The 16568-nt window shown below is 38.6% G+C and overlaps 1 protein-coding gene across 1 annotated transcript; it reads left to right on the top strand.

Annotated features, from left to right (window-relative positions):
• Positions 1-894: 894 nt before the first annotated feature.
• LOC145462834 (P2X purinoceptor 4-like) lies at positions 895-16109 on the top strand. The gene is made up of 12 exons (XM_081446458.1): positions 895-1323; positions 2667-2841; positions 4509-4656; positions 9029-9155; positions 9781-9864; positions 10741-10867; positions 11474-11559; positions 11894-11938; positions 12475-12565; positions 13242-13307; positions 14018-14116; positions 14648-16109. The coding sequence occupies exons 1-12, from the start codon at positions 1190-1192 to the stop codon at positions 14681-14683; spliced, it is 1218 nt and encodes a 405-aa protein (XP_081302584.1). The 5' UTR covers positions 895-1189; the 3' UTR covers positions 14684-16109.
• Positions 16110-16568: the final 459 nt, after the last annotated feature.

The following is a 16568-nucleotide window of genomic DNA, read 5'->3' as shown; positions in this document are numbered from 1 at the left end:
AGCACCGTCATGCTTCATAAGCCATCCGCCCTCCCCCTTCCCCCTCCCCACCCCCCCGCCCCTGGTCCCCTCTTTCTCTCTCTGTATGGCCGGGGCGTTCGATCTGTTCTAGTCTGAAATATGGATTTTGCCTCTTAGTCACTTCCAACAAATCTGTGATTTAACTCGGAGCCACGAGACCGTGGAATCTAAATATGTGCCTCATCGTTGCTATTGTTATAGGCGAAAATAGAGGATGAAATAGAATAGAAGGTCGTAGAAGTTTACAACTCTTTTAGGGAAGTAGAATGATGATCGTCACTCCTGCCTAGTTGCCACAGTGGAAATGTTTGGGCCTTTCACTTTTTATGGCATACCAACACCTGCGAGGTAACCATGACAAAAAAACACTGACTCAAGACATGAAATGAGGTTAATTGCAATTAGCTCTTTTTTTTAGGAAACTAATTGCTCTCATAGTTGAGATCGTTTCATGTAAACTTTGGATTTCTATTTTCACATGACACTTGTGATACAGATATGAAGTAATCGCTTAAAAGACCTTTTTGGTCTACTCTTCTTGCTGCTAGTCTGAGGTGAATCTTAAACAGATAGCTCTCGCTAATCCTTAGCTTCATACTAAGACCTACTGAGAGTTATTTTATTCGTGATAAACAAGGCTTTGTTTGCTAAATCACGTATGAATAACCCACTGAGTTGAAAGATGTGGGTTAAATATTTTAGAGCAACAAAGGGGCTTGAAGTATAATTACGATGGTCATCCATGATTTTTTACCTTCATTAGTAGGATCAAACATGCGATGTACTTAACTTTAAATAAACCGATCTCTTAGAACCTCCTTAGGTAGCGAACTTTGCTTGACTTAGTTACTGTTTACCACTGAGTAGGTTACAACGTAATTAGCTGCTAATCTACCCATCTGCAAAGAACATCGATTCGAGAGAAATAAGACAATAACTCGTTTTTACTGTGATAAAACAAACATTAAAAGCTCGCGAAACAATAAAGCAATCTTCTAAAATAGCCATGAGTTAATGCAAAGTACCGACTTCGATTCCGCAAAAAAATTGACAGACATCCATACAAGGCTATCCTGGGAGTAAACGTGGGGCCGCGCGTGACATTCGCTTGACCTGATAGCTATGTAACCAAGCTTCAACTAGTGAACATTCTCTTCCGGATTTCAACATGGCTGGCTTTTGCAAGGCTCTAACTACAGCCCTTTTTGAGTACGATACAAGCAAAGTGGTCCACATTCAAAGCAAGACAATCGGTATCATCAACAGACTAATTCAACTCACTATAATCTGCTACGTCATCATGTAAGTAGCGAAAACTCTTCTGCCGAGGCTTGTGTACAGAAGGGCATATGATCACGCACTCATGTGATGTCTTCAGTTAAAATTATGCTGACATACTTCGATTATGCTCACATCCCTTTGCCGATTTAAAGTAATCCACACTGTTGTTCACGATTTAGCTTGTCTTCGGCTTGCATTCTAAATTAAAACTGAACACGCGTAAATTTGTTGTTGAAGCCATAAGAAAAGTTAAAAGTTTTAATCAGTTCTCTTTTGGGTGAAAAAAGAAGAAATGACTGAAGGAAGAAAAGCCGGCAGGGCAAGTAAAACAAAACCGACCCCCGACCCCCCCCCCCCCCCCTAGCTCAAAGTCTGGCTCCCCCACTGTTAATACACACCTTATTTGGATAGTTGGATTCACAAATATTCATCAAGTATAAATAAAGTATTTTTAAAATCCATAGACTTCTTCCTCTAAATAAAATTAAAATGTGAAACTAAACTCGAAACTGAAGATTACAAGCTGTACATAAAATGATCACAGGATTTACAGCTATTGTGAAATTAAAACTCCACATTTAAATACACAAATTTGGAAGGGAAGAAACAACTTTACAGATGTACCTTGTGATGGTTTGTTGTTGATGTAAACCTTTTTCTCAACATGAGGGAATTCTTCACCAACTTTAATCATGCTCTCACCTAATAGGGTTTATTACACAAAATTTTGTGTTTTTTATTTAACAGATTTTTCTTAGAAATTTCAAGATAAAGAACAGCCTCTGTATTATTCACTACCCGTCATGTCCAATATCCATAATAATGATAATGAAATGATAATGATAATGATAATGATAATGATAATGATAATGATAATAATACATAATAATAATATACGTAATGATTATAACTTTTTAACAACAACAACAGTAATAATAGTAAATCAAACTGTTCTCGCATTTTGGTTGGTTCTTACTTTTGATCAGACAGGACAGATATATCAATATTATTTACGCCATTAACATTTTTTCTGTTTCCCTATGATATGATATAAACAGATAGATTGTAAACAGATAAATTCCATGGGCTGTTCAGTGATATAGCATTGAAGACATCGAAATGTGGTAAGAACATCAGTGACACACTCGGCTATCACCTCATGTGCCACTCTTTTGTTCTTACTGCATATTGACTTCACCTGTGATCCATTACTGAACATACCAATTTTACAGCAATTGTTTCACATCACATAAAGAAATTTTGTCGTTCAGAAAGCGAGGCCAAAGCGAAATCCTTACATTCATCTTGGTCTGCTTTCTTGGACATTTATTATCAATAAGTAATTTGAAATAAATTTTTTTCAGCTATGTTATAATATACCAGAAAGGTTACCAAGACACAGAGATACCGTACAGTTCTGTGACCACAAAAGTGAAAGGAACATCTCTTACAAACTTGACTAATGTTTCGAACCAAAGTTTTCCACTGTATGGCGGCATTCATTTATGGGATTCAGAAGAATACATTATTCCACCAGAGGTAGACTACTTATTAATCTGAAGTTCATCTTCTCTCATACTTGACAATTTTTACTTGCAATTTTAAACTAAAATTATTTTTTCTTTTAATTGCTGTCCTTTCATTCTTATGTTTGTTCTAATTTGTGGTAACATCTACAAAGACAACATCAATTATCTAGAAATTGTGTCATTCCAGAAAATATCCATTTCCCTACTATGAAAGGTTTTTAGTTTGAGCTCCCCACCCCTGGGAATTGCAGCTTTGCTTCATACTCTCCTCTATAAATTTTGGCTTTTGAAACCCCACTCCCCCTTGGAATTTCTTGTAATATTCCTTGAGGCAGATATGGATATTTTCTGTAGCTGCAAATTCTTCTTTATGTCAAATACAATCACTTATTACTACACTTGATGCACTGAAACTTTCAAGGATAAGGAAGAGAATGGATCAGCGATCTTTTTTGTGTGTGGGGGGGGGGAGCATTCAGTGTGATAGATTTAAAGGTTAGTTGGTCAGGGGGGATGAGTGTGAAGATCATTGGCTAGGGAACAGGGTATGTGGGTCAGTGGGATCTGAGATGTATCAGCTCAGTGGTACAGTGGAACCCTGTTAAACCGGCCACCAATGGGCCACAAAAATCTGGCTGTATTAACGGGGTGGCCATATTGAGCTTTTGTTTGGATCAGAATAAATTGACCGTATTAACAAGGTGGCCGTAGGGCGGGGTTCCACTGTATAAACCTGTAGGTGTGGAAGCATATGGAATGGAAGTGAATTTCAGTAGTTTAGTCAGTGATTAGTACAATCACAAAGTGGGACGACAAAGGGATTTGGTGGGACGGGTGTGAGAGTGGATAGGGTAGGTGTGAGAGAATATGAAAGGGGTGTGGAAGTTGGTGTCCACAGGCAAGTGGTCAGATTGATCAGTGGTGTGAATGTCAGTGGGATGCATGAGGGTTTGGCAGTTTAAGTAGGTGGAATGGGTGTGGAAATCAGCTGGTTGGTGGAATGGGTGTTGGGAACAGTGGGATAGAAGGCAAAGGGATTCAGTAGGATTGGCATGGAAGGCAGTTGGATGAGTGTAAAAGTCAGTGGGATGAGTGTTGAACACAGTGGATTGTGTGTACAGGTTAGTGGGATAGGTTTGGGAGTAAGATAGGTGACATGCATGGTGCACATGCAAGCCAGGATTTCTATCCCCAATAAAATGGCTCACCACTTGCTACCTAGGCTAAGTAAGGCTAAACAGAGTGCTATTTAATGGGCTATTAGGAGTGTTATTTAGGCTAACAGCAAGCAAGCCATGCCAGCCAGTAATCCATACTGGCTCTAAGGCTAACTGCAAGCTAACTACATGTAATGACAACTTTTTTCCAGGGGTTGGGGAGGGGGGTAATTCAGGTTCTTTTTAGGCTAACTAGACTGTTACTGAGGCTAACCATGGATGGGTGTGAGATGAGATCTCTTACCCATATTATTGGCAGAGATCCCTCTGCCAATCTCATCTCACTGAAATGAGATTGGCAGATCCAATGGTATGAGAGAGGGTTCAATACCATTGCTGTACAAGTCAAGCACAGACAGGATTAGATTCAATGTCATTTAAAACTTGACAAAGGCACACCTTTATGAATTTGTCATTTCCTAGAAGTTGTCAAAATGTAACTGACTATTTCTTCTCATAGGAAAATGGAGCTTTTTTTGTGATGACAAACATGATCATTACACCTGATCAGACACAAGGTACATGTCCAGAAGACCCTGAACTCTCTGATGTGAAGTGTATTAACGACAGTGATTGTACGGCCATGGAACCAGTCAAATATGGACATGGTAAGTTGTTCCACAAACAGAGATGCAAACCTAAAATGATCAAAATCTTGGAGTTATCCAATTTTGAAACTTCTCAGCCCAAAAGTAGCATTCCACCAATTCAACCTTTCCAAAGATTTTCTCCTGAAATTGTCACAAACTGGCGACATTTAGTTTGTAATAATGATTATTATGTACTTTCAGCCCTTTCCTTCATATCCGGAACATTTGCTGCATCCAATATGATAGTGTATTGTGTAGTTCCGAAAATATCCATACCTCCACCACGGAGGGAATTGGAAATTCCAAAGGGGCGGAGGCTAAAAGACCCAAGAAATTCCGGAGGGGTGGGGGTTGGATGGTCAATTTATTTTCCAGATGTCCTTCGATCATTTCCATACAGATTCAATCTAGCTGTTCAAAAATCCTTTCTTACCTACTAAGTAGATCTTGCACATGAAAAAATAGTGGCCTGAATACTTGTATTTGAATCACATTAAATTTGAAATAAGTTTTCTTTCTTCAAAAAGCAATTTGGAAGCTAACAATTGGGAAGAACCTTCTGTTTCATGGACATGGTTTCCATTTCATGTTACCAGTCTACATGAAGTCACCTTATGGACCAAAAAGTACTGGTGACTAGCCTAGTTCTTTTCACATCAATCGAGTGGCGATCAATTTCCTTCATGAAAATTAGTTTTTTTTATTAAGGTAGAAATGCTGTTACTGCAAAGCATGTTTAATAAATTGTTGTATGTTTTCTTAGTACATATCCTCAGATGTTACAATCAATAGGGGTGGCGAATGGTACCCAGAAAATTGTGGATCTCGGAAATTTTTGATGCGTTCTCGAAATCTTGGAAGTTTTCCTGACGAGTCACGAAGTCTCGTTTTTCATGTGTTTCTTTTGGTCTCGGAGTCTCAAATTTTTTTCGCAAGGTCTCGGAGTCTCAGATTTGCCTTTTTAGCAGAGGTTCTCTGGGTAGGTATCGCGTTGAGCAAGCAGTCAGTGTTGCTGAGATTAAGCATGGCGTTTACGCTAACGGCGGGAAATACGGAACTTTTACTTTTCTTTACTTTGCTTCTCTTATTATATTCACTCAGCCTGTGCACATGCTCATTTGATCAGGTTTCTGCTGACAATAACCATGTACACGCTTTGATGCTGAAATCGCACGAAAACATGGTCAGTGGACTGTATTTTTAGCCAATTAAGTCAAAGAATTCAAGTAACTTGATTTAGATTTTATAAGTGGTTAGCCTAAGGACGTGCGATTGTAGTCTAGAATATACCGGCATGTCTAAGACGGTGTATTCTAAGCTATTGTAGAAAACCATTTCGCAAAACAAACACAATATTTTATTTTTAATTTGCTTTACTTACATTATGTAGTGTTCTTACCATGTGTTTGGTAATCCAACGTTTTGCTCTCCTCGTCCTTTGCGGTAAGTTACTTCACATTCGTGAGTCGTGTGTGGTGTCACCTTCTAGAGCAAGCTAAACACTAGTCTTTACTTTCATAGCAGTTGACCTGCACCTCTTTAGAACCTCTATTTTGATTCATTCTTGTTAATCTGCTACTCTTTTGTTCTTTGGGCAAGGGGTATTGTTTGTGTTGTTAACCTGTTGTTAATTTTTTTATTGTTTCATTTGGCCCATTATAAAGAACCTTGTAAACGGTGCAGATCACCACTTTCACAGTGCCTCTCTCTACCCAGGAGTATAAATGGGTATCTGCCAACTGTCAGGGAACTTTACAAAATGCTCAGTAGGGGTTAACACGTGTCAAACTCCTCGTCCTTGCATGTTATGCCACTTGACACGTGAAGACTTCACTTTTATACCACATTTTACATGCAGTGAGCTTCCCTTAGCACATAGACCTGTCAGTTGAACAAACGATGCAGTTTTTTTGCAGCCATCTGCTTATTTTCAGTGGTGCTGCCTGCTCATCTACAAAAGCTTACAAACACTAGTCAAACGTCTTCCAGTATTGAGCCTAGGTTTTTATCCATTTCGTGGATGCTTACGAATAGCAAAAGTTAGTCAAGATACATCTTTTTTTTCTGAAGACACGAGAATAATAAGCCTTGGCATCTTCATGAATAATCATGTATGAATAATTACAAAGTTAACAGTTTACTTACATTTGCGTTTTTGCTGTTTCTTATTCTCCACCCTCTCCTCGTCCATAATGAGTTATATCAACCAGTACGGAAGGTCAAACAATATTTAGCAGCTGAAGTTAGATTGCGTAGTAAGCTCAAGAGACTAACGGATGATCGCCGATGAGAAGCTTTGTGATTTTTGAAGCTAGCTGACTGGAAGTTGATGACAGCGCATGACTTCGAAAGTAGTTGAAAGTCGGGTCATGATAGGCCGTAAAAAGATCGAAATGTTAATGCATAACTAAATAGTTAGCGTTTATCCCTGACTGCTATTTTGGTAGTTCAAATAAACTACAAGTTATTGATTGTATATTAGGTTTGACTACTTCCCTAAATGAGATCCAGTTTCAAGCAACCAAGAGCGCACGAATCTCACGTCTCAGGCTCGGAGTTTTGTATAGTTAAGGTCTCGGGCTCGGTTTTCTCTGCACTGAGTCTTGGGCTCGGATTTTTCAAAATCGTGTAAGTCTCGGTCTTGAATTTTTAAACAACGGTCTCGGCGTCTCAGCAAGTCTCGGATTTTACCATTCGCCACCCCCTAATCAATCGAGAATACTGTAGACAGGAGTGATGTACAACGCACTCTGACAGCCTTGCATTTGGAGTGTTTACTTTAACTTTAACACACTTTCTTGCCAAAATGAAATTTTCCAGAGGGTATGGGGGGTGTTGATAATACTCTTGGAAATTCCTAAGTAGGCTAGATTTCCACTGTTCTCTCATGTCTGGTCAGCGTTCCTCCCCATGCAGAGACAGCTGGATGCGGGAGCAACAAAGCATGTCTGTGATGTAACTTCATAATTTAATTCATGCGGCACTCCTGGTCTCCAGAAATGACATCTGATTACAACCTGGACAGGCCAGCATGACACCTTCCACTTTTAAAAAAATTTGATCTCAACCTATTTTATTAGATATCAATGCCACAGAAGGGCATTAATGCTGTGTTCTAAGAAAAAGTTTGCCTTTTATGTAGAGCAGAGCCCTTTGACTGTTTTGTAGCAAACATCATGTCAAAGGTCATATCTAGGTCTGCATGGTTTCTGCTGCTAAGTTGACACCTTGTAATTTGCCAGGTAGTTTTGGTTTGTGTTGGCCTTGAAAATTTATTTTTGTTAGGCGTCACCAGACTGTGTCGCTTTCCTTCACAAGACTTTACATCAACAAGACATCCATTTGACTTTTGCCTCTTGAGCTCAATCATGTATATGTTTATCTTTCTCTTTGTTGATTTTATTCGTTATCTGACATTCTGGCACCATATGATTCAAATTTTCCCAACCCTGTTGGCTGAATACAGAACACATCTTGGTCATTGATTAAGTTTTTTAGGGCTTCCCTTTTTAATTATTTTGAACTTTCAATCTTACTGTAAATGTTTCTAAAGTTCTCTTGTATGGCACATTGATTAATTCCACATCGTCTGCCATTGATCTGACAAGATAATTTATGCCCGACAAAAATCTGCCGGCAGGTATCTGATTGGCCAAAACTAACAAAAGAATCCTGATGTGTCCAACCATGGCTTTGGGGAGGAGTGTGGGCTCCTTTCCCTTAATTGAGCCTAATTCTGAAGGGGTGGGGAGGTTATTTTTGAGTTGAGAAAGTGGAAATTCCGGGGAGGCGAAGGTTCTCACGTGAAATTTCCTCCGTGGTGGGGGTATGGATATTTACTGGAACTACATAGTTCAGTTTTAATCCTGTACCTGTACAGTTTCTGTAACTTGAAGGGTCACTATGTATTTCTGCATCCCTGGATTGGACATTGGCGAGTCCATCTGCCATATATCACACATTTCTTCCAGTATTTTGTCAGGTATATCAACCAGATGTTTCCCAATGCCCTTGGTAGGATCAAAAGACGTCTGTGGAGCAACTCAAAATTTCTGTTATTGAAGTGGTAACCCATGTTGTCAACCAGTAGCGATTTAATAGATCCCATTCACATAAAATTTAATACACGTGTAAGAGTTTAATGTGCAAATTGTTTCAGAAGATATCCATACCCCTCCCTTTGTGGGGATTTTTGGTTTGAACCTCCCAACCTTCTGGAAATTCCAGTTTGGCTCATACTTGAGTTTAAAAGTTTTGGCTTTTGAGACCACCTCCCCCTTGGAATATGGAGTAAACCCTTCTAGGGTGGGGACATTTTCTGGAACCACTCAATGTGTATTAATTGAGTGATCAAGTTAGGGCTCAAGAATTTTTTCATTTATGACATTAGGTATCAAGACAGGAAAATGTGTCAACACTTCAAAAGCGCAAGATGACCCTAATCAAAAAGTTTGTGAGATTTATGCCTGGTGTCCAGTGGAAATTGACATAACACCGATGCCCAACTTTAACCTCAGGCAAGCTACTCTTATACGATCTATGCAGTGATTTGCACTAGACATTCTTCAAGCTTAAATATTAAAGTTAAGCTTGCATCCGTTTCCAGAGAGGTAAGGGTTGAGGAACATTTTCACAACTCCATTCCAAAACGTTTGTAAGAAACTTCTTATAGATGGAAGGGGTGACTTTGTTAACAGAAAATCTCAGATTGAAGCCTTTGTTGATGAGTCACACCAAATGGTTGTTCCTGTTTACAATCTCTGACTTCTTAGTCTTGAATTTTCAAAGAAGGATCATGGCATCTCAGCTACTCTCAGATTTTACATGTCATCCTGTACACACCCACACTTGAGCAGAGCCTTACAGTGATACACTGTGTGATAAATAGACTTTAGTCAAATGGAGACCGTTGTGTTTTTATCGTCCTTCAGATGTTTTCCTCAGCACACGCAGTTTTGAAGATTGGGGAATATCACTTGGATATTCCCTGGTTTTATATAGCTGAGGCATACTTAGTCATATGATAGTTTAGACCAATCATGTGAGGGCAAAAAAGTATTTGATGGATTGTAATACTTACTATATTGTTTTCTTTCTATAATAGAGTGCATCTAATTATCTACATTATAATTTTCCTTCCAGCCATGGTGTTCCGCTTTTAGAAACTGAGAACTTTACAGTATTAATAAAGAACAATGTTCAGTTTCCAAAGTTTAAAGAGTCTGGGTAAGTATGCATAAAGCACTATCTTAGTTCCCTAAGGAATAAATTGTTATGGAATATTCATCATTAAAATACATCACAACAAATCCTCACCTCTTTAACTAGACAGAAACACAGAATCAGCAGAGCTTTAAATGTAATGATGGTGTGAGTAAAGTGAGTAGTTTGAATGATTTTCTTTTCTTTGTCCCGTAGTGCTCTCTAAAAGAAGTCAAAAGCACTTTCTCTGTGTTTCTATTGACTTAATACAAACTTGAATGTGGAAGTTTGGAAGAATTTGAAAAAGTTATATGGTCATGAGCCCCAATTGTGGCTCTTGTTCCCAGAACTTCTCTTTGTGTTCCATTTTCAGTTTTAGAGCACCAAGTGCTAAAATTGATATATTAAGCAATAATGGCAAGAGCAGCAACATATCTCCTCTGTAAATCGTAATGCTTTGCATTTTAATTGGTAATGGAATATTATAACTGATAATGTGTGCAAGGAGAAGGACACCTCTAATCCACACTCCTGATGCTTAATATATAATGTCCATCATCTTTCCCATCTCAGTTTCCCCCCTTTTTGAGTCCTTATAGCTTAGCAGAATGAAGTGATGGTAATACTTACCTATTTATATCATACCAGTAGTGACTCTAAGGGAATTCCCCCTAAGTACCCCTTTCTTTTTCTCAAAAGAATTTCTGCTGAAAGACCATTTCCTACCCCCACCTTCCCATTTTAAACCTTCATTCTAGTTCACCTCCACCCTCACACACACACAACCCAGCCCCACCCTTTGGAGCTTGACTGGATTTATCACTGCATACATGAAGTACACCTGTAGCATTTTACCTGATTATGTATTGTTAAATATTGAATTTGTTCTTTTTCCTATAGACGAAACATTCAATCTGATCTGAAGACCTGTGTTTATGACCCAGACAAAGACCCTCTCTGTCCCATTATCAAACTGGGAACCATTGTAAAACAAGCAGGACAAGATTATAATAAACTAGCTTTTAAGGTAAAAATACCCTCTTCTATTACCAAGCAATCATAAGCGTGCTATTCATGCAGATGGCGCAAGGAATTTGTTTTAGCCCTTTGCGTGTTTTGCAGGCCTATAGTACGGGCTAATTGCTTTTCCATGAGGACATGTGAATCTTAATAACCAGTAGGTTGCTAAGAGTTGATTAAAAAATCATCGCATATTTAACAACACAAACAGGATTTTTTGGGTTACTGAGCCTTTCAGTAACACACAAATTCTGAACTTCAAAACCTAACTAATCATGATATTGGATTTTTATCAGTGAATACTTGAAAGATCATATATTTGAACTGCCAAGAAAGATATGAAGACATGATTGATCATCACAGTTGTGAAATTACAGCCCCCAAAAAATTCTGGCTTGAAAGGGATTCACACCCGTGATGTCTATGATACCACTTCAGTGCTCTACCAACTGAGCTATCAAGCCAACTGGGGGCTGGTCAGGTTGTGAGTTTGTATTGTACCTGTAGATATCCCAAGGTGTAACACGAGAAAGCATTACATACCTTTTTTGCATAAGGATGATTTGTTTGAGTGATGTGTGTGCTTTATTTTTGATTTTGTTCTCTCTGGCAGGGTGGTGTAATGGCCATCATTATCAACTGGGACTGTGATTTTGATCCTTTAACTCATTCTTGTCAGCCCAAGTATTCCTTCAGGAGGTAAATAAATGCAGTCAATATTGATCTTCTAACCTCTCCCTGAACAGGAGACTAGTCTTACCAGCCATTCTGCAAAATGGGCATCCATTTCCATTCATGAGAGTTTGTAAAATGTTTGTTAGTCAGAAGATAAATCACTGATGTCCACTATCAGGAGATGTTTGTTAGCAGAAGTCCAGGTGTAGATCCAGGTGTAGACAATTTCTCTCGGATTTGTCACAACAATTTACAGTATTATTAGACTAGTGGTTAACTGTCCTTCAAAAGTGAATTGTTCAACTGTCAAATGTTTTGTTTCTTATTCTGAGATAATTTTCTCCTGACTTCTTTTCAGACTAGATGATGCTGAATCTCCAATTGCACCAGGATATAATTTCAGGTAACTTTATTAAGATATTAGTCAGAAATTGGCTGACCTTGTGTGATAGTTTAACCTTGGTATCCCCAGTTACTGTTATTTCAGAATTTTTAGTGACTTTCAATATAATCATGTCTGGGTATCAGAAAAAATGCCTACCTCATGACTCAGTCAGAACTGACAAAAAAATCCTGTAGTGGGAATACATGTATGCAACTGTTGCTAAGTTTTGGAAAACATTTTCTGGTGCAAAGCATTGGAAAAGGTGTAACCATATTTGCCAAGTATGGGAAAACTTGTAACAGATGCAAAACGTAGGAAAACTAAGTTGCTTGATTTATTTTGATCCTGTTTGGCATCTGGTCTGGTTTTGATTAAAGTACTAGTATCTCTTATGTGGGTACCATACCCCCGTCTTGCACCCATGTCCACCTCTTTGGTCCATCTGAAATCTCCCACTGCCCCCCGCCCCCTCTTCCCCCCCCCCCCCCCCACCTACTTGCCAACACTTACCCAGTGATATTTGCAAAGTAATAAAGTTTCTTTGTTTAATACAGATTTGCCAGGTTTTATGAGAAGGATGGAAAAATACACAGAACCTTATTCAAAGCTTATGGTATTCGCTACGTGGTGTTAGTATATGGTCAGGTATGTTAAGCCTAGTTCACACCAGCGACATATCGACATCTCGACATAAACATAACGACATAAGGATGTTATGTCGTTATGTTTGCAGTGTGAACATCCTGGTATACCGTAAATCCTCGAATTAGCGCCCGGGGCGCTTATTTCAAATTTAGGAGAAGACGGGGGCGCTTATTCGAGGGGGACGCTTATTTAATTTTTCCCAAATCGTGGGATCATGATCTTTTTTTTTTTTTAAATACATCATCTGCGCGTCAACAACAACATAAGCTGTTTATTGACATAAAAAGCTGATCGTAAAGTTTAAATCGCGGCACCGTTAGTGTTCAACTTATTCACTTAACATCTAAGTACTACATGACAAAAACGATACATCCTTTGTTGTCTCATTAAACGCCCACAAACTGGGGGGTTGGGGGCGCTTATTCGAGGGGGGGCGCTAATTCGAGGATTTACGGTAGTGACTTAAAAGCAACATGATGGCATGAACATAAAGACATAAGGAAAAAAACTGATCTTTACGTCGATGTTCACTTTACCGACATAAGTGATTATGTCGTTTTCTCGTTATGTCCCTAATGTTAACCAAGCCTTACCAACATGCTTAAGAAGCCACTACAGTGGACCCTTTCTTATTGCTGCTTGTGTTTATTTAAGTCGTTGTTTACGTTTCTTTCAGGGTGGAAAATTCAGCGTCGTCCCTCTATTTCTCAATTTAGGTTCGGGTCTTGCTCTTCTTGGAATTGTAAGTTGACACTTTGGGTTAACACAGTAATTATCCTGTATTTTTTCAATTTCATTGCATGGTGAAGAGGAACAGCGACGAGAGTGTAGAAAATATTCCACTCGTGAAATTATCTACATCTAACATCAAATTCTCAGTAGTGACGTTAAAGCGTTATGTTGCGGTCAGTAAGGAGAATTGAAGGTTTGAGCTTGGAATGGAAAAGGTTAATGAAATGGAGTGGTTTATTGTCTGGGAGGAGAAAAATAATAAACCACAGTTGAAAGCGTAGTACCTTACGTGAAAGACACATCGTTCTTAACCTATCAGTTTAATAAAAACTGTGAAATGTTAAGTGTTTTTAAGAGTTTTTTTCTCACAAAATTGCCGTCGCGATATTTTAAGGCATTTTCTCTGGTGAACAAAATTGCCTTCAAATTGAAGCAAACCTCAAAATATATTTTTTGTAAGGTAGAAAAACATCAAAGTAGTAAAAATAAGTCAAGGTAGGGGCGGAAAGGCGAGCGAAGAGAGCCATACGAAGAATTTCTCTCGGTCCCCACCCCCTACCCTGTCAAGTCTCCCGTTTTGCGCTCGCGTCCAATCCTCTCGCGATTCTATCCGCGCGTTGAACGATCGAATAAACATACGAGAAAATAGGGGGCTGTCAACAGTCTAGTAGTATTGTGTGACAGTGTTGTGTGACAAGTATACTTCTCTTCCCTTTGCAGGCAACAGTGTTGTGTGACGTAGTTGTTTTGTACATCGTTAAACGCAAGTCATATTACAGAACGAAAAAATATCAGTATGTGAACGATCCAGAGGAAGAGGTAAGTGATCAAGTCATTGAAATACGTGAAATTATCAAGGGGTTGAAAGATAACGAGATGATGTTTGTGAGTGATTTTACAAGCCAGCAACTCTGTTGACGGAATACAAGCATCTTCGCACCATTACAGCAACTTGATCAGTTGCAAAGCAAGCTTAAAACATATTCAGGCTTAAAAGGGAAGGATCTTGTTTTCTTGTTTATTACGACAAAAGAGATAGTTCTCTTCTTATAGGAGACCAGGTCGAAAGTTGAGTTCTTATTTTTTTTTTTTTTCCTTCCTCTCCCTCCCTCCACCCCCCCCCCCCCCCTCCCTTCCTTTACCGTTTATAGTAACCTCGAGTTTCTAAATATTTTGTTCTTCTGTTTAGGAAAGGTGACTTTGTTTTGTACGGTTTGAACAGGCATAGAAAAGTCTATAAATTAAATTCTATTAAGTTACGTTTTCCTTTGAAAATGTAGAGGCGCTTGAAAGTCCTTGAAAAGCCCTTTCATGCCAGTATTAACCGTGTTCAACTCAATTGTTTTGCAGAAGGGACATTTGCTCTACACAGACGACAACCATTAACGGACAGGCTAATAATCTAGAATACTATTGACAATTCCATCTTCACAAGTACACCTGGATAGACTGGAGCTCCTAATGGAGATGCCATGAACAAGCAGTTTGTGGTCGAAATTGATGTCTAACGTTAGTTCTCTTATCTTTCGCTGATGCCCACAGACAACAAAAACGAAATAAATTTTTTACAATAACAGAAATAATACTGTAGGTGTACCAGCGCATGAAGCATTTCTCTCCCGTGGAATATAATCTTATCTGACGACATCTGTAGTTGATTTAACACTTCTGAACTCAACATCAACTTTCCTTACAAATTGTTGTTTATTTTCTTTAATAGAGCGGTTTTCAATTGAGTGTCGTAAAACCAAAACCTAAGAAATCGCTCTAGCCAATCACAAAGGACATAAACAATACAGTGAACCAATCAAAACTCGAAGTAATTACACGTAGCTGACGCAAAGCGCGGGAAAACGTGTGCGAACGAATCACGATTGGTTTTAGTTTTACTTCTGATTGGATAAAAAATTGGCGCAAGTTTTTTTAAGCCAATCGTGTACCGTAGTAAGGGTTAACTTGGAAATTCAAGGACCGAGCTTGTAATTCTCATGTAGATAAGAACAAAATTTTTAGAAACAAGTATTTTATTTAACAAATAAAGAAGCCTAAGCCGTGTATTACACTGTGATAAAACACAACGGGCATGTGAGAACACGAGGGAAATGTAGAAAACACGAACCGCAGGCGAGTGTTTTCTACAATTCTCGAGTGTTCTCAAATGTCCGAAGTGTTTTATCACAGTGTAACACACGGCTTAGGCTTCTTCATTTACCTTATGATATAGAGGTAATGTGACGAAAAACAATAAAACACGCTTTTTCTATGTTTTATACTCTGATAAAACATGGGTTTTGACCAATCAGAGTGCGCGCAGGGTCCTATCTATATCGTAAAGAATTTTATTTACCGCTTTGTTTTATTCTCAATTTTCTTAGTATCAAAAGGTAGAATCGATTTTTAAAAGTATATTATAATAGAGGTATTTTCAATGGCACATTCATAGAATATCTTTTCGTCCACTGAAGTAGAATGCAGCATATATACTATTTGGAGGCTCAATCGATATTTACTAAGACTGAACAATTCTTTTCCTCGTGAAGAGAGGGAAACAAATGGCCGGTGGAAGCTGGAGCGAGTCGCGTCGAGTTTCCGCGCTCTCATGCAATAATCCGCGAAGCAAAGGAAAAGTAAGACCTATTTGTGGTCTCGTATTTACATATTTTTATTGAAATAGATATAAAGAAAATTGAGTCAGTTAAATTGAGTTAGTTAAATGCCTGAACTGTATGCGTGTCAACAAAGCTGTAGACAGAGTAACTGAAAATGTTTAGAAAAATCTCAAACAAAGTGTTGCATGTTTGTAACATTAAAAGTCCAGTTATTTATTTGGAGCTGTTTTTTAAGTTAATACACGGTCGGTTGAGTGTCCTTGTTGACAAGAACAAGACCTTAACGACTGAATATAGTAACAACATAACAACACATGGTGAGTGTCAGTTCTGCTTAATTTTGAATTTATTCCCAGCCCATTTAACACTTGCTTAAAAACCGTATGTCTTTCCCACCGATTTTACATCTTTTTGTTTTCAGCTGTGGGTGCTCTATGCTCTTTCGTGACTGGGTCTGATGAAACGCGTTTTGCTACACCGATAATGGTTTTATTGGCTGCATCATTAAGACAAGATTTTATGAACCATTGAATTACCTGAAGTTCCTAATAAAGAATCAGCTATTTTTTTTACAATGCCCAGTTCTCTCTCTTAGACGCACCCGCAGGGAGGGAATCATGGTAGTTGCATCATTAAATACAACTACCGTAAGGTGTGTTTGG

This window comes from Orbicella franksi, chromosome 12 (genome assembly GCF_964199315.1).
Source record: "Orbicella franksi chromosome 12, jaOrbFran1.1, whole genome shotgun sequence".
Lineage (NCBI taxonomy): Eukaryota > Metazoa > Cnidaria > Anthozoa > Scleractinia > Merulinidae > Orbicella > Orbicella franksi.
The sequence above is the reverse complement of the archived record's forward strand: the minus strand, read 5'-3'. Positions and strand labels throughout refer to the sequence as shown.

What these genes read in the sequence shown, in the direction of transcription:
- LOC145462834 (XM_081446458.1), top strand. Translation starts at nt 1,190, where the DNA reads ATGGCTGGCTTTTGCAAGGCTCTAACTACAGCCCTTTTTGAGTACGAT. An exon ending in ATAATCTGCTACGTCATCAT is followed by an intron (nt 1,324 to 2,666) that starts GTAAGTAGCGAA and finishes AATTTTTTTCAG; the next exon opens with CTATGTTATAATATACCAGA. An exon ending in ATAATAAACTAGCTTTTAAG is followed by an intron (nt 10,868 to 11,473) that starts GTAAAAATACCC and finishes TCTCTCTGGCAG; the next exon opens with GGTGGTGTAATGGCCATCAT.